At 37.7% G+C, this 19,318-nt stretch overlaps 1 protein-coding gene across 3 annotated transcripts in view; it reads left to right on the top strand.

The window, feature by feature from the left end:
• The window catches only part of SYNPR (synaptoporin), a 327,904-nt gene that overhangs the window by 265,023 nt on the left and 43,563 nt on the right, over nucleotides 1-19,318 (top strand). For all 3 annotated transcript variants that reach the window (XM_025376947.1, XM_025376950.1, XM_025376949.1), the window contains one exon: nucleotides 11,862-12,060. In XM_025376947.1, the coding sequence (XP_025232732.1) occupies nucleotides 11,862-12,060 (199 nt within the window). The remainder of the gene's footprint in view (nucleotides 1-11,861; nucleotides 12,061-19,318) is intronic.

Raw genomic sequence — 19,318 nt, 5'->3', positions numbered from 1 at the left:
ATTGTATTGCTGGGACTAATACTTGAATATTCTTTCCTATGTTGCCCCTGGGTGTGAGACTAGATGAAGTATGTAATGGGCAGGGGGAGGAATTGTCAACTGGTTTTATCGTGTTGGACAAAATGTAAAATGTTCTGAATGAAACCTTTAGAACCCAGCTCTTATTTCCATTTTAGCACTAGGTCACCAAAGTGATGAGGTTTAGTAAATCTTAACATTTTGGGAGTGAAGAAACTGAATAAGAATCTAACAAAAGTTATGTAACATGACGTAGCACATATAAATTCAAAATGTCCACTAATATGAGGCTATCTAGAAAATTAATGTAGTCTACAGCCATATCACCCTGAACACGCCCAATCTCATCTGATGTTGGAAGCTAAACAGGGTCAGGCCTGGTTAGTACTTGGATGGGAGAAAATTATTATAGAACCTTCACTACGTAACATATAGAACAGTACAATATGATAATTCATAGTCCTGTATATATGTGACTGTTAAAAAGAATAAGGCAGATCCTTCTTGAAAAAACAAGGCATGTACAGGTCATATTATTGGGTAGTAAATAGTATATTAAAGATTGTGTTTAATTTCAGTGTTTTAAGTTGTTAATATTGGAGATTAAATTATGAAGAACCTTACCTTTTCCTCCTATAAACATTGCTGTATTGGTTGAATTTTTATAAATGGCACGTTTTGACTGAAATAATGATTACAATCAATTTGACCTAAATTCTAAACTAAAGGTCAGATTTCTGCCACCTTCCTCTATGTTACCTGTATGTTTCTAAATGTTGTGAATATCTTTTAATCAAAGACTTTAAATTGTTTATTCCTGATACATTTCTATACTAACCAAACAAAATAGATGAATAAGCAGTTGTCAACTGGACACTCAAACTTCTTTAAAAATCAACTCTAGGACTGTTCTTGTTTCATAATTCACTTGGGTAGAGTACCACAGCTCAGAGAAAGCAAACCAGAGAAGAAAGGATTTTCCCTGAAATATACAGATAACGACCTCATTATCTATTTTAATTTGAAAACGTAGAGAGAGTCTGAGCTCTCCATTACTCAAATTCTATTTGAAGAAACCAAAATTAATAAATCATAGCTTAGTGAGCACAGCAATGCCTCTTTGCAAGTCATTGTAAGGGTTTCGTAGAGTTTTACTTCCCTTTTACTCCAGATCATACCTTGGCCTTTGTAAACTATTCCTTTTTAATCACCTTAGAGTCCACAGTTTCATGTTGAAATGTCTATCTGTGTAAATCCAAACTGTAGGGAGGAGTGAAATTTGAAAAGATCCTTCTTAAAAGCGCAATACACTTTCAATAAATTGGATAAATATCTTTCTGGCACATGGAAATGGGAGCTACATGATGGGGGTGAGGGGAGAACAGTAATTTTCCAGCCTTATCTTCACATGTCTGAGTGCAATTAATACTGTAGAAAAGAGTATTGTTTGCAGTAATCTTGATTGCATTTTCCAGTGTCTAGCTCACTCCCTGTGCTCGATATTTATTACTACTGTCTTCAAAATTAAGAAAAAAAAAATCATTGTCTCTAATGGTAAAGTGGAGAGGACAAAAAGTAATGAAAATTTCCTCTTATGAAAAACAAAGTTCCTCCTATGGAGACAATAAACTTCAAGACACTTAATGCATAAGCAAATCAAGGAGCAATGCCTCTGTTATGTTGAAGAGCAGAAGTATAGCACTTTGTGTTTCACTTAGATTTTTTCTTTTTAAAGAAAACATTTTTAGCACATGCATGCTGTTGTTGCAAGCCTTGGAGATGAAACAGTTTCTGATTCAACCAAGGTTAAGAAAAAAAATATCTGGGAAAATGATTCTGGCTGCCTGGAAAATGCCATTTAACTGAAGATATGGAGTTCATCTCTTGAGTCTGGCATATGGGAATGTAGGTACAGTCATCTCAATGTCCACTAACCTTCCTGGAAACAAATAGCATCATTTGAATCCCTGAGGCTCTCCTGGAAAAATATGTATGTACTAGATTGTTTTATATTTCTGTTTGCTTTGATGTTGGATAAATTCTAGTAATGACCTTTTTTCTCAATAAAGGTATCCTAGATACATGGATCCTTGTCGCCTTCTACAATTGAGTCTTACATTTTAGATCCACTCTCTCTATTCCCCCTTTGCAAACTGAAGACATCAAACTTTTTGTTGACTTAAGCAACCTGAGTCCAATTGCTGGAGCTTTCTCTCAGTTCTCACTATGATGTGCATATTTCCCAGATCTGTTCTCAATGCCCACTTAGAATTTGTCTGCCTTTTCTACCCCAAATAGATCCTAAACCTGAGACTCTGGGAAGGCAGATTCTCTCCCCAGATTTTGATGACACCATAATGTGCCTTGTGAGGTGCTGGTGGCGTAAAGGAGAATCTTATTCCCATCAATGTGAGTTTTTAGGCCCAATTTTGAATCATCCATAAGCCAGTGGAGCAATGGAACAATGGCCACAGTTCTCATACATTCGTCCTATGACAACTGTCCTATGGAGAAAGGACTGAAAGTAACAAGTGAGAGTCAGTTGCTAGAAGGCCATTAGAAAAGCTCTCAATGGTGCAAGAAGTCAGCAAATATGTGATTGATACAAACAATTGATAGCATTGATTTTTTTTTAATTTTTTATTTTTTGTATGGGAGGTTAAGAGCAAGAGCTTTGGGGTCATACAGACTCCATTTCAAGGCCCTACTTCAAAAACTCTCCTTGCTCCTACAATTAACATGCAATAACTTAATAGTAACCACTTGATCAAATTTGAATGTTTCAGTGAGAAAATATATGAAAACATTTGGCATGGTGCCTGGCCTAGTATATGCTCAATGAATGTCAATCATTGATTGGCATCCAGCAGTAGAAGTGAAATCACCATCATCATTCTAAATAGCATCACCAAATACCATGCTTCGGGTACAGTAAGAAAACCAGTGGAAGTAACAGAGAAGGATTTGTCTTTTTCAACCTTCCAGATAATCTGCACACTCATTCCCCATAGTTCATTGTCTCCCCATCCGTTTCTAATGGCTGGCACATGAAGTTCAATAAATCTCTACTGAATTAATGAAAAACTTGAGCATAATGGAGAAGTCAGTGGCTTGGAAAATGTGGAAATGAAATTTGGGTCATAAGTAAAACAACTAAGATCTGGTATCAGAAAGTCTGAGTGCTAAGTTTTCCTCTACTCTGTGCCAACAGGTGATCTTTAGTGATTCTTTTGAGATAGCTGAGCTCCAGCTTCCCTATCTGCATAATGTGTGTTGCGGAGGTTACCTGGGAGAAAAATGAGATGCAGTGTGTGACAGTGCTATGTAACTTCTCAGGATTTTGTAGTGATTTATGTTGTGAATCATGTACGCTGAGTAAGAGTGTATGTGTGTATCTGTAAATGCACACACAAACACACTTATTACACATATACACACACATATGGCTGGCTAAAGACAAGGCAATCTAAAATCAGATAAGTGCCAATAGTTCATATTGGGAAGAGATGGATAAAAATGGAGCAAAAGGATTAAAGTTCCTGTCGACTGGTAAACAAAATTGAAACAGGGCCTATGAAAAATAATCAGGTAAAGAGAAAACATACTCAGCACTACAATTTGCCAATTGCCCTCTGATCTTGAATTCCAGCTATCAGAAATTCAATGACAGCAGCCTGCTCCCCAACACCTTAATCCTTCCCACATTTGCTCCTGGGCTGGATTACTGCCCTTGGGACATGTCATTTCTGTCTTGCATTGAACCACCGCCAAATATACTGGTGGGAGCGTTAGTCCTGTTTTCTTCCACACCTGGTGAACGGTTTTGTCAATAATTTCAAAGGTCTTATTATCAGATGACCATAATAGTGTGGTGCTACCTAAAGATGAATCTGTGCTTTGTTTTACCTAATGTCTCACTTTCTATTAAAAAATCAGACCACAGTTATCACAATTTCACAACATGATATAGTCAGGTTCATTTACCCTTTACTTGTTTCTGAGGCAAATGTTAGAATAACCCAGGACAAGATTTGGAAATCAGCAAGTTTTTCATGGCTTTCTGTCGGTCATTTCATAGGGATTCAACTCTATCACTGCTGGGTACCTTGTACAATGCCAAATTCACATCCTTCAAGGTGGTAGCAGAATGACCATTGGTTTAGAATCTTATTCAGTATATAGACTATCAGTCTACCATTAGATGAGATGGCACGGGAAAGCTGGCTTGGGTCATTTGCTTACAAATATTCAGCTGGAAATCTAAGGATGCTGTAATTTTTAAAGCAGACAGGCAGATATGTGTAGTATTTGCCAGTGTAGGCTCCTTCTACACTGCTTACATTCCTGACTTATCTCTGCTGTCTTCTAGCCACATGACCTCAGGCAAGGTCATTATCCTTTCCAAGCCTCAGTTTCCTCTTCTGTAAAATGGTAATAGCAATCATACCCACTGAAGAGAGTTGTTATGAGAATTAAATTAGATACAAGTAGGTAAAGAACCTAGCACAACGCCTAGGTTGAAAAATGTTGGTGGTGGTTATTACAAATATTTCTATCAATAAAGCAATGCCACTTGTCTTACATCAGTCCCCGGATAGTTGCATTTAATATTACTCCAGGCCCTACAAGCATAACTAAAAACTATGGCAACTCAGTAGTTTGTTTAACTTAATTGAAAAATCAGTGAAATGTTTTAAATGACTCCATTTAAACATTGGTACAATTTTTTCTTTAAGAAACCACTCTAAAATGGAGGCCTTTCATTGATAGACACAATGCAGCAAAACCCAGTGAAATTCAATTACCTCTTGGTTGGGTCGGGCAAGCCAAGAAGAGAATTTTACATTTGAAATTAACAAATTGAATTTGGTACCTTTTGCAGCTTCAGCAATTGCTCCCTGACTAGTTCCTCACAAGATCAGAGGTGGCCCCGTCAGCATCCATATTCTGTTGAATGACATGCTCTGTTTAGAAAATTTTTTCCTTGTTTAGATTCTGAATGAATATTTGCTTCCAAAGTTATTACAGCTACAAAACACATGCTGACTATACACTTTCCCCCAAAATACAAAATATATGTATTTATACATATATGTAATTGTTGCTTAAAAGAACTTATATATAATTTATAAATAAATATATACGTATTTATACATATATATGCCTTTTGCTTATAAGAACTTATAAAGTTCTTATATATAAGCTCTTTTAAGCAACAGTTTTATATATATGTGTATATACATATGTGTATATATCTCTATATATAGATACACACATATATATACATACATGTGTGTATATATATACACATAAGTGTGTGTGTATCTATATATAGATACATACACATATATATATATTTTTTTATCCCAGTATGGCTGGTAAGCTAAATATCCAGCTATACATCATCAGTATTAATAAGATCTTTTAGTAATTTTTTTGCCTTATTAAGATAAGCACAATTAATAATTTCTTTAAGTCAACATGATAAGTCAGCAATAGGCAAAATATTGCTATTCGGCTGACTGCATATTTTAAAAAATATTTTATTCTCTCCCTCCCTACTGTCCCCACCACACACAACGATTGCAGACCTAGTTTGTGCATGTCAGCTGAAGGAATAGGTGCATTGGAGACATGCTGATCCTGGGTGCAGCCTGGCACCTGGAAAGCATCAGGTGCAGATAATTGCAACAGGTGACTTTTTTTGTTGTTTTGCATACTGTTTATTCTAAGAAGATCTTTCTAATCTTTGTCTGCAGATTAAGGCCAAAATCTATAATTTGGCCACCTGGCCAACAAGGCTCCACAATGGGGGCCCCCAGCTACTTTTCCACCCCATCCTGCACCACCATTCCCTTTCCCACCCTCTTCCAGTTTCCCAAGCCACATTGTATTCCCCCATGTGTTACACCCTTTGCCGATGCAGGAGCTTGGTACATGTTCTTTCGTCTTTTCTAAGCTTCATTGGGACATCATTCACATACCATACAATTTGCCCATTTAAACTGTACAATTCTCCCATCCTCCACCCAGTCCTAAGCAAACACTAACCTGCTTTTTGTCTCCATAGATTTACCTATTCTAAACATTTTATAGAAATGGAATCATAGAATATGTGGTCTTTTGTGACTAGCTTCTTTCACTGAGCATAATGTTTTCAAGACTTATCCATGTCGTAACATGTATCAGTACTTTATTTTTATTAACAAATAATATTCTGTTATATGAATAAACTAATCTTATTTATTCATTCATCAGTTAATAGACATTTCAGTTGTTTCTCCTGTTTGGCTATTATGAATAATGTTGCTATGAACACTCTTGTACAAGATTTTGTATTGACAAATGTTATCATTTCTCTTGGGTATGTATCTAGGAGTGGAATTGCTGGAATGGGGTCATATTATAACTCTATATTTAACTACCTGAAGAACTGCCAGACTGTTTTCCAAAGTGACCGCAGCATTTTACCTTCTCCCTAGCAACATATGAAAGTTCCCATTTCTCTACATCCTTACCAACACTTTTAATTCCAATCTTATAATCTTTCTTTTTATAGTCACCCTAGTGGATGTGAAGTAGTATCTCATTGTGCTTTCTTTCTTAACTTTTGATCTGGGTAATTCCTATTATCTTTAAAGCTCCAGCCTAAAAGTCATTTCCATAGGGAATCTTACCTTGGCTACTCCACCCCCAGACTAGCCTCAGGTTCCTCTCAGAAAACCCGTCTTTTCTCTCTAAACTTTAAGTTCAACATGGACAGGCACCATTCCAGCTCTTCTTTATTCCCCGCGCTAGCCCCAGCATCTATTTATTTATTTATTTATTTATTTATTTATTTATTTATTTATTTTGAGACGGAGTTTGGCTCTTGTTGACCAGACTGGAGTGCAATGGCCCGGTCTCGGCTCACTGAAACCTCTGCCTCCCAGGTTCAAGTGATTCTCCTGCCTCAGTCTCCCGAGCAGCTGGGATTACAGGTGCCTGCCACCACGTCTGGCTAAGTTTTGTATTTTTAGTAGACATGAGGTTTCACCATGTCGGTCAGGCTGGTCTCAAACTCCTGACCTCAAGCAGTCTGCCTGCCTTGGCCTCCCAAAGTGCTGTGATTACAGGCGTGAGCCGCGGCACCCGGACACATCTAGCTATTATGTGAACTATAAAGTCGTTGAAAGTGTATTAAGTCAATGCCACATCTTTTTAAATAATGAGAAAAAGTGTGTATTATCTGAAAATCACCTGCATCAGAATGACTGACATGATTACCTTTTAAATCCATTTCATTTTTCAGTATTTCTACAGGCAAAACTATTGAAGAATATTCCAATATCACTGGCAAGGGTAGGAAAGGGGCTCTACAATATAACCACAATGAATGCTTCTGTTGTCCTGAATTTTGTTGGAGCTGTACACATTTATGTTTGTTAAGAAAGCCGGGCGCGGTGGCTCACGTCTGTAATCCCAGCACTTTGGGAGGCCGAGGGGGGCGGATCACGAGGTCAGGAGATCGAGACCATCCTGGCTAACACAGTGAAACCCCGTCTCTACCAAAAATACAAAAAACTAGCCGGACGAGGTGGTGTTCTCCTGTAGTCCCAGCTACTTGGAGGCTGAGGTAGGAGAATGGCGTGAACCTGGGAGGCGGAGCTTCCAGTGAGCCGAGATCGCGCCAATGCACTCCAGCCTGGGCGACAAAGCGAGACTCCGTCTCAAAAAAAAAAAAAAGAAAGAAAGAAAGAAAGAAAAAAAAAACAGAAAAAGGATTTTTGTGGGAAAGTGCAATATACAGTACAAGCAAAAACAAATGGACTTGAGAAATAAGGAACTGAAGGGGACTGGATTTTCCTGCTTTAGCTGTGAGCTAGGCATACCCCTAGAGCTTTCAATTCAGTAGATCTGAGATGGGGCCCAGGAGTATGCATTTTTAACATAGTCCCTAGTAATTCTAATGTCAGAGGTCCATAAGCTTCACTTTAAAAATAAATATATCCTAGTTAATGTCTTCATTATTTAACATAAACAAGTCAATGTAGAAGTTTAAAAATCAGGCTCCAGAGTTTGATGCAGATTTAAACCCCTGGACTGACATTTACTAACTATGTGGCTTAGAACGAATTACTTAATCTTTCTAAGCCTTAGTTTCTGGCCCATAAGAAATGCCCCAATATGTTAATAGCTATTATTATGTTATTATCATTATTATCTTAATTGGAAGATGATGTGCACAACGAATCTGTTGTTTTTTTTTTCTTTTCTATGTCAACTTTTATTTTAGATATGGGAGTACATGTGCAGGTGTGTTACTTGGGAATATTGCACCCAGGCAGTGAGCATAGTACCCAATAGGTAGCTTTTCAACCCATGTCCTCTTCCCTCCCCACTCTAGTACTCTGCAGTGTCTATTGTTCCTATGTTTATGTCCGTGTGTGCTTCATGTTTAGCTCCTACTGATAAGCAAGAACATGCATATTTAGTTTTCTGTCCCTGCCTTAGTTTGCTTAGGATTATGGCCTCCAACTCCATTCATGATACTGTAAATGATGTAATTTCATTCTTTTTTTACAGCTACATAGTATTCCGTGGCGTATATGTACCACATTTTCTTTATGTAATCAACCATTGATGGGCACCTAAGTTGATTCTATGTCTGTGCTATTGTAAGTAGCATGGCCATGAACATGCAAGTGCATGGGTCTTTTTGGTATAATGATCTATTTTCCTTTGGGTATATACCCAGTAATGGGATTGCTGGGTCAAATAGTAGCTCTGTTTTAAGTTCTTTGAGAAATCTCCAAAGTGCTCTCCATGGTGGCTAAGTGCATAAGTGTTCCTTTTTCTCTGCAGTCTTGTCAGCATCTGTTGGTTTTGACTTTTTAAGAATAGTCATCCTGACTGGTGTGAGATGTTATCTCATCATGGTTTTGATTTGCATGTCTCTGATGATTAGTGAAGATGAGTATTTTTTAATGTTTTTTGGGCCACTTCTATGTCTTTTTTGTTTGTTTGTTTGTTTTGTTTTTTTGAGACGGAGTTTCACTCTTGTTGCGCAGGCTGGAGTGCGATGGCGCGATCTCGGCTCACGGCAACCTCTGCCTCCCGGGTTCAACCGATTCTCCTGCCTCAGCCTCCCGAGTAGCTGGGATTACAGGCATGCGCCACCAAGCCCGTCTAATTTTATATTTTTAGTAAAGATGGGGTTTCTCCATGTTGGTCAGTCTGGTCTCGATCTCCCAACCTCAGGTGATCCACCCCACCTCGGCTTCCCAAAGTGTTTGGATTATAGGCATGAGCCACCACGCCCAGTCCTATGTCTTTTTTTGAGAAGTGTCTATGTCTTTTGCTCATTTTTAATGGGGGCTGTTCATTTCTTTCTTGTTGATTTGTTTAAGTTCTTTATAGGTTATGGATATTGGGCCTTTGTCAGATGCGTAATTTGTGAATATTTTCTCCGGTCCTGTAGGTCTTTTCATGATTTCTTTTCCTGTGCAGAAACTCTTCAGTTTAATTAGGTCCCACTTACCAATTTTTGTTTTTGTAGCATTTGCTTTTGGGGACTTAGCCAAAAATTATTTGCCAAGACCAATGTTGAGAAGGGTATTTCCTAGGTTTTCTTCCAGGATTTTTATAGTTTGAAGTCTTACATTTAAATCTGTAATCCATCTTGAGTTAATTTTTTTATATGGTGAAAGGTAAGAGTCCAGTTTTATTCATTCTTCTTCACATAGCTAACCATGTATCCCAGCACCATGTACTGAGTAGGGAGTTCTGTTTCCATTGCTTGTTTTTGTCAACCTTGTCAAAGATCAGATAGTTTTAAATGTGTGGTTTTATTTCTGAGTTTTTTATTCTGTTCCATTGGTCTATGTGTCTGTTTTGTACTAGTACCATGCTGTTGTGGTTGCTCTAGCCTTGTGGTATAGTTTTAAGTTGGGTATTGTGATGTCTCCAGCTTTGTTCCTTTTGCTTAAGACTGTTTTGGCTATTCAGGCTCTTTTTTTGGGTTCCATGTGAATTTTAGAATAGTGGTTTTTTTTGTTTTGTTTTGTTTTGTTTAATTCTGTGAAGAATGACATTGGTAGTTTGGTAGGAATAGAATTTAATCTGTAAGTTGCTCTGGGCAATAGGGCTATTTTAGTGACACTGATTCTTCCAATCCATGAACATGGAAAGTATTTCCATTTATTTGTGTCATCTCTGATTTCTTTCAGCAGAGTTTTATACTTCTCCTTGTAGGGATCTTTCACCTCCTTATTTAGTTGTATTCCTAGGCATTTTATTTTCTTTGTGACTATTGTAAATGAGATTGTGCTCTTGATTTGACTCTCAGTCTGGACATTATTGGTGTATAGAAATGCTACTGATTTTTGTACACTGATTTTATATCAAAAATTTCCTAAAATCATTTATCAGTTTTAGTAGGCTTTTGGTAGATTATTTAGAATTTTCTAGACAGAAAATTGTATCATCAGCGAAGAGAGACAGTTTGACTTCTTTTCCTATTTGGATGCCTTTTATTTTTTTCACTTGCCTGAGTGCTCTGGCTAGGACTTCTACCAAATCCATTTTAAAGGGATTGAGTTTTGTTTAGTAAGAAAAATACTTCCTAAGCACAAGTTGGAATTATGAGGTTCGTGATTGGCTTTATCATAACTGTTACTTTTATAGTTAATTTTCCAAGTGGCACTTTATTGTTATAAATAAGCCTCAGTCATATCTTTTTGCAAGTGTCTCCCTAATTATCATTTCTGAATAAAAATTTTGGCCTCTATGTTAAATTACAGTTCGCAACTTAGTTCCAGTTCACACCCTGAGCTATTATATTGGCTATAACACGTCTTCCTTAGGTGTTATTTACTGAGCTGAAACTATTGCCCAAAGCATCTTATTTTGTCTGTATCCAGTAAATTATTGAGCCTGCACGCTATCCTGATAGAGTTTACTCACTAAAATAGAAGTTATAAAAGTTCAATCAAATTACGATCTATCAGCCATCTTACAGAACCAAGAATGTGCAATCATTTATCCAACTACTATTTGCTCAGTGCCTTAAAAATGTCAGGTGTTTGGGATCACAGAGAAAAAGAAAACCAAGATTCCCACTATCATGGAGAAATGATATTCACAGTTGCGTGGGCAGTGGAGACTGAAAAAAAAAAAAAAAAAGGTAATCAAATTCATTACCAAGACAGCTTTATCTGGCAGTGAGTGCTATGAATGACATTAAATAGAGTGATGTAATAGAAAATGCCTAAAGGAAAGGAGCTCCTTTTGATTAATGGCAGGAAAAGGCTCTCATCTCTCAGGAGATGTTGAGCTGATGCCTGAATGCCAAGGAGGCAGCCATGGGAAATGTCAGGGGGCAGAGTGATTTAAGAAAAGAGAACAGTCAACAACAAGACCTGGAGACAGGACCATGTTTGTCATAACTGAGAAACAGAAAGCAGGCCAATGTAGTTGAAACAGGGTGATAGAGGACAGAGCAGCAGGGGTGGAGGCTGGAGATACAGTTAGGGGCACCAAGGTAAGGCCTAGTGAGCCCTGTTAAAGAGAGGAAGCACTGAAGAATTTCAGCAGGGGGATGCCTTAGTCTAATTTATCACGATTTCAGGTTCCCTTTCCTCTTCCCTCCTCCCCTCTACCTAAGGTTAAATGATGATTAGCTGCAATATTGATTTCCACATTTCTAGCTATAATGCCTGTAAATTTCTTAATGAATATGTTACATAGGCACGCACTAAAACTCCCAGATCACATCCCATTTTGCTTTAGAAGATGTAGACACAAGTCATCTATTTTCATCTTCATTGCATTTAAAGAATGTCTCCTTAAATCTGGCAATTTAGGTTGCACCAGGTGACGTTTGAGGTGCCCACCTGCGAGGGAAAGGAACGGCAGAAGCTGGCATTGATTGGTGACTCCTCGTCTTCAGCAGAGTTCTTCGTCACTGTCGCTGTCTTCGCCTTCCTCTACTCTTTGGCCGCCACTGTCGTTTACATTTTCTTCCAGAACAAATACCGGGAAAACAACCGGGGCCCACTCATTGTAAGTGGTTTTCTTTTTCAAATAACTTTTTCTGTTCCTTCTAATTTTTTTTACTAATGCTTGCAGGACTTTGGAGTTACCTGAGCCCTTGGGGTAGGTGTTTGAAAGGAAATCACGTTCTTTTTTATCCAAATCTCTTGAAGCTACAACAAAGACATGATGTCTGTCAATCTCTTGTGCTCCTGGGCTGGGAAAGTATCACCTGACTTGCTAGAAACCCCTCTGAGATAAATGATCAGAAATCTTTTTTTTTTTTTTTTTTTTTTTTTTTTTTTTGAGACAGAGTCTCGCTCTGTCGCCCAGGCTGGAGTGCAGTGGCCAGATCTCAGCTCACTGCAAGCTCCGCCTCCCGGGTTCACGCCATTCTCCGGCCTCAGCCTCCCGAGTAGCTGGGACTACAGGCGCCCGCCACCTCGCCCGGCTAGTTTTTTTGTATTTCTTAATAGAGACGGGGTTTCACCGTGTTAGCCAGGATGGTCTGGATCTCCTGACCTCGTGATCCGCCCGTCTCGGCCTCCCAAAGTGCTGAGGAAAGAGCAGTGAAGCTTGCTGTAGATTTATTTATAATTCCAGCATTATGGAGTTAGTCAACCATTTTTCTGAGTATTTAGACAGTGTGACCTGTGCTCATTTGAAATATGTTGTTCCCTTAGTATATAGAATAGGCATATATTAATAATTGTTTAGTTTGAAAATGGAGTTCTTCATCTCTGTATATCTATCTATCTATGTCTTTTTCCTACCAATTCCTTACCCTAAACCTCACTTTCTGTTGACTTATACAATGGTCCAAGGACTCATATAAGTGAAATCAATATAGCCCAGCATTTCTAAACATAAACACAAACACATATACACCTAGGGGGACACAAAACCTTAAGAGGGTACCTAGGCTGGATAATTTTAAGGAGATAAATTTTAAATTTCACCCTTTACGTGTGCATTTGCCCAAACTCTATCTTCCTGAGAATGTCCTGTATCAAAAAAGATTTTGCTGTCATCTTTCTTAATCAACTACTCCATTTTACAAAAGAAAAGTATGCTTATTTAGCAACTCAAGTCTTACTACACAGTACATTTACAGAATATAAAACATTTGGGACACTGAAAAGGGGACCATGGAAATATTGGTGTTGGTGTTGACAAAAGTGAATGATTCTGATGCCTGACTAATACACTTTTTTGGATATAAGGAGGTTTACTATTTTTTGGCTTTCAATACAATTAAAAATTCTAGTACGCTCATCAGTTGATTGATAATTAAAAAATAATTTTTGGTGACAGGTTACTATGTGATGTGGGACATATAACTCAAAAAGAAAGTAATAAATCGTATTGCTATAACAAAACTCCATTTGTTCTCATTTATGCAAGCAAGCTTTCTCAGCATTTACATCTAAAAAAGGAAAAATGGAAACGAAATTTATGCTGAATCATGTACTATTCTGTAAATAAATAATAATTGTCAAAAAAATTACATATTAACTGCTAAGGCTTGAATATGGTTTATCCCCCACCAAAACTCACGTTGAAGCTTGGTCTTCAATGTGGCAGTGTTAGGAGGCAGTGCTTTTGAAAGCCGGTTAGAGGACTTAGATGAGTTAATGTCTTTCTTGAGAGACTGCATTAGTTCTCATAAGACTGTATTAGTTCTTGTGAGAGCAGGTTGTTATGAATTGAGTCCACCTCTTTTGTCTTCTATCCCTTTTCCCACATACCCAGTTCCCCTTTCATTTATCTGCCATGTTTTGACACAGCACAAGGCCCTCACCACAAGCCACCAGACATGGCTTTCCAATCTTGAACTTCCCAGCCTGTAGACTATGTGCTAAATAAACCTCTTTTCTTTATAAATTACCCAGTCTCAGGTACTCTGTTATAGCCATACGAAATGTACTAAAACAGCCTGTTCATCTAAGAATTGTAAATTTTCAATAAAATTTTTACTTATTATTTTATTTTATTGAGGCAGAGTCTCATGCCACCACCCAGGCTGGCGTGCAGTGGCATAATCACAGTTCACTCCACCTCCCAGGCTCAGATGATCCTTCCACCTCAGTCTCCCAAGTAGCTGGGACAACAGGTGCATGCCACCACACCCAGCTAATTTTTGTGTTTTTTGCAGAGACAAGGTTTCATCATATTTTTTGCAGAGATAGGGTCTCAAATTCCTGGACTCAAGTTATCTTCCTGCCTCGGCCTCCCAAAGTGCTGAGATTACAGGCATAAGCCACTGTACCTGGCTACTTTTTAAATTTAATAATTACATATTAAATTTATAATATATTTTTGTTGTTTTGGAAAATTATGCATTAATAATACTTGTAATGATCACTCAACCCAAAAGAAATTTAATACTTAAACTCTTAGGATCACAAGTAATTAAACAGTTAACTTAAATCTGTATATATATTTTTGTGGCAAAAAAAAAAAATAGGGTAATTAATAATATGCTTTCCAGAAAAAAAATTATATCATCCTATAATTCTGTGAGGGAAGTATAATAAAAATACAAATTCAAAGAGAACAAAAGGAAGATATAAAATTTCCACCTGTTAAATAACTTGTTAATTATAAGAGAATATCTGTTAATTATAACAGAATATCAAGTAACTGTTCCATTGGATACCTTTAAAAATTGATACAATAATTTTGCTTTAAATATCAATTTTTTTTTCTTTTTTTTTTTTTTTGAGACAGGATCTTACTGTCACCCAGGCTGGTGTGTAGGGGAAGAATCTCGGCTCACTTCAAACTTCACCTCCTGGGCTCAATTAATCCTCCCACCTCAGCCTCCCAAGCTCCCAAGTAGCAGGGACTATAGGCACACACCACCACACTCAACTAATTTTTTGTATTTTTTGGTACAGACAAGATTTTGCCATGTTGCCCAGGCTGGTCTCAAACTCCTGGATTCAAGCAATCTACCAGCCTCGGCCTCCCAAAATGCTGGGATTACAGGCGTGAGCCACCACTCCCAGCCTAATACATTCAATATGCCAGAAATTACTTTCTTTGCAGCTATTTGAACTTTCAATAAAAACAAAATTAGATGCCAACTTTATACAACTAGGGACATAGTTTTTTACATTATTTTGGGGAGTATGTGAGTAAAATAAATTTCGCAAATCTCTATTGTAGAGATCTGAACCTTAAAATAATAAATTTTGAAGGATAACTGGGAGAATTCTCTGTTTTTAGAAATTTGTTAAGTTTGAAGGGACTAGAAAATGTTCAGATGTGCAACACTTTAATATGTTAACTTAAAAAAAGAGTAACGAAACCGAATTTGAAATTTTGGGCAAGTGTTTTTTTATTTTTATTTTTATTTTTTCTATCTCAAATTTGAGTTAATAGTCTTAATGATTTCAAAGCCTGTAATCCCAGCACTTTGGGAGGCCGAGACAGGCGGATCACGAGGTCAGGAGATTGAGACCATCCTGGCTAACACAGTGAAACCCCATCTCCACTAAAAAATACAAAAAAATTAGCCAGGCTAGGTGGCGGGTGCCTGTAGTCCCAGCTACTCAGGAGGCTAAGGCAGGAGAATGGCGTGAACCCGAGTGGCAGAGCTTGCAGTGAGCCGAGTTGGCACCACTGCACTCCAGCCTGGGCAACAGAGCCAGATTCTGTCTCAAAAACAAAACAAAACAAAACAAAACAAAATGTCTTTAACAGAGTCACCAAACTTGGGCTTATCCCCACCACGATGTACAAATGGACATACCTAAGAGATTGCCATGCATATAGCATAAATCCAACATGCATGTTTATTTCTGGATCCCATATTAACACACTCACAGAATTTTTAAGTCTGAGGAAATATCCTGACTTCTAAACAGAAGAAGTTAATACAGCTAATCCACACATAAAGTGGGGAAAAAAACTATTTTATTGTATAAAACCACATTCTACTCATATAGAATCATCTTGTAAAGGCGTGCTGCTTTATCTCTATGTAAACAGTCTTTCCCGTTAAGCGAGATATGATGAAATCCTGAATTGTGTAATACAATGGTAGGTTTTGTTTCATTATGTCGTGGGAGGAAGGAACAGAGAGAGATAATTCTAGTAATCAAAAAAGAAAAGTCTCCTAGATGAAACTTCTGTGATATTAAAAAGCCGAAGTGCTCATTACTTAGCAGATAAAAGTTAATTTATAAATGAGCCTGAATCATAGGAGTCACAGAGGCAGATTGCCCGTAGATCAGCAGGATGCCATTGTAGCTGCAAAGAGCAAACCACATCGATTAAAATCCTACCATGATGAAGCTGTGATTGGGGAAGTAAGAGGTGCTATGACACCATTTGTGAAGAGCAGGTTTAAGCAGATTCACAGTGTGAGCAATGTCTCAAGACGGTGGTGCATACTTAAGAAAACTTTCAAATACTAGAAAAGCATTTGTTCAGATGTTCACAATAGTTTTCCTTGTTTAAAACCCATCCTCTTTATTCACAAAGATGGCTACTGTATTAGTCCATTCTCACACTGCTATAAAGAACGGCCTGAGACTAGGTAATTTCTAAAGAAAAGAGGTTTAATTAACTCACAGTTCTGTATGGCTAGGGAAGCCTCGGGAAATTTACAATCATGGTGGAAGGCACCTCTTCATAGGGTGGCCGCAGAGAGAAGAAGTGAGCAAGAGAGGAACTACCAAACACTTATAAAACTATCAGATTTCGTGAGAACTCACTCACTGTCATGAGAACAGCATGGAGGGAACCGCCCCCATGATCCAATCACCTCCCACCAGGTCTCTCCCTCAACACCTGGGGATTACAATTCTAGATGAGATTTGGGTGGGGACACAAAGCCTAACCATATCAACTACTGATCATTATTTGGGCAACTTTATTTTGGTTACCATCTATTTTTTGTTGTTGCTTTGTTTCTAACCAAACACACACTTTAAAAAAAAATTATGTAATTTGTGATTCTTCAAGTCAAATTTTGAACATGAAACTACAAAATTGCTGTAATAGGTGAACATAAACTAATTCAAGCAGTTTAAGAAATCAAATACTCTTCCAAGGTAGTTCACATCAAAAAATTAACACATTTTCATCTCAATTTATAGTCCTCTGGGACATGACATTATACATCCTGCACAAATAAAATTAATGTTGTAGGGAAGTGACAAGGACGATAATAACTATAACATCAACCGATATTGATTGGGTTTCTACTGTGTGTTGTGTTGAGCTAATACTCAAGACAACTCTAGTTTATATTATTATTCATATTTATAGATGAGAGAAGGGAAGCTTAGAGCAGTTACCAACTCTCCCTGGTTGCATCACTTATAGGCAGAAGGTTCAGAGTGTGGGCCCAAATCCAGAGCACAATTCATAACCACCATGCAAGAGGCCCAAGATCCTGATAGCCAATGTGCTATAGAAGTTAGAGGGGTGGAGATGGGTAAGACAAATTGGTATTGTTTTACTCTAGAAGCAAATAAATCAATCTCATAATCCCTAGGCTCTTTTGCTCATTTGACTGTCATGGAGGATTTTATTTTGTATGCCTCCAGAATCCATCTGGAGTTATGGAATGACAGCCATGCATCTGTCGTACTAGAACTACTAGAAGGTTCTGCTTGTGAGTGCCATTTATCTGACTTGCAAATAGAAGATGCCAATGAGGGAAAACAAACTTTAAAATGGCCAGGATAAATGTGTATTGTGAATCACAGGTTACCAGGATTTGTTCCTATGCATTTCCAAGCAGTTGTGAGCAGTTTCAGGCAGACTGGAGCCACGCTTATCAATAGCTACTGAAAATTTTTTTTTCTACTGAATATATATGACAAGATTGCCCACCTTTAAGTAAAAATGAGAATCTGAATGCCTTTAGAAGTAACACAATTGTTAATGATGCTGAATGATATAATAGTGAGAAAATTGGGCCAAAGAAATCAGCCAGCTACTGTATGTCACTACAGTAAATGTCTTCTTGTACAGATAAATAAATATCAGTTCTCAGAAAGCAGAAATGGCCATGCGAATGGCGCATGATTGTGAAATTGAAATGTCATATCAGGTTATATCATTTTTTCATGTTCCTTAGAGTCTAGTTTTAAAGCCAATCTCCTGCCTAGGTTACTGTGACAGGATGTTCTGAGCCATTTTCAGATCTCAAGTCAAATAATGAGGATTTAGTTTCCTTCCATATTAATGTAAAGTAGATTTTTAAAAGCAACTTATCTTACAAGGCTGACAGAATGCTTGAATGCTCTAAGAATGAGCATATTAATAAATACCATCTCATGTTTCAGTGAATATGTATTGCAAGAGTTTTGGCTTAAAGTAATTTCTCTGGGAATTAGGAAGAATCTTAAAGAATCTTTAAGATTTTGTGTAAAAGAAAGAGGCTATGTTATTCAAACTCTCCTCCCATAAAGGAGACCAGGTTGACCCAAGGCAGTTTATGGGACCAGGAGTGTTTACCAATGGCAAGCACACAGTGGTATCATGGCTCACCTTTGTTTCATGCCCAATGCCTTCCGCATATTTTCATATTTCCCCATCTAGCCTCAAAACAATCCTGGGAGAGAAGTAGTGCAATGAGAATTAGCCCTATTCTGCAGATTCAATTTAATTCCTCTTTAGTGAGCACTAGACATTGGAAAATAAGTCCCTGGGACGTTAGAAACCTTGCTGTTGTCAGGGAAAAAGTTAATAGCCGAGCAAGGGCATGAACTGTTAGTCCAGTGATATTCAGGGTAGTGGCTAATTTATGGGGTGCTGAATTGCAATCTTCTTGTGTGAAATATTATTTAACAGGTGGAAGCTGTTACTTCACATGTAGAATGGTATCAATAATAATGCACACATCACATGAGTGCAGTAGGGAAAGGAAGAGTTAATGCCTGAAAAACACTTTACACAGGGAAATGCATACAGTAAATGATAAATTAATGGTATCTGATTGTAGCACTATTATTATCATTAATTTCAATTATTCTCCTGCCCATTACTGGGTAGTCCCTTAGTCCCACAAAGGAAAATTGCAGACGCCTTCCTTTGATTGACTGCTGCTCTCACAGCTCTATCTTCCTCCAGTCTTTCTATCCCAAGCACCTTCTTATCCCCAACTCCCCAAGGATAGAGCTTAACTCAGGACTACTTCTAAGATCACAATTGCTAGGTTGAACCATCCAATTAACCTTTGTGTTTCTTGAATCCCACTCCATTAGATGACTAGGAGGTAGACTTCTAATTTCCCCAAACAAAATAAGGTTTCTCATTTTGAACTATA

This window comes from Theropithecus gelada, chromosome 2, assembly GCF_003255815.1.
Source record: "Theropithecus gelada isolate Dixy chromosome 2, Tgel_1.0, whole genome shotgun sequence".
In the NCBI taxonomy this organism is placed as follows: domain Eukaryota; kingdom Metazoa; phylum Chordata; class Mammalia; order Primates; family Cercopithecidae; genus Theropithecus; species Theropithecus gelada.
The sequence above is the reverse complement of the archived record's forward strand: the minus strand, read 5'-3'. Positions and strand labels throughout refer to the sequence as shown.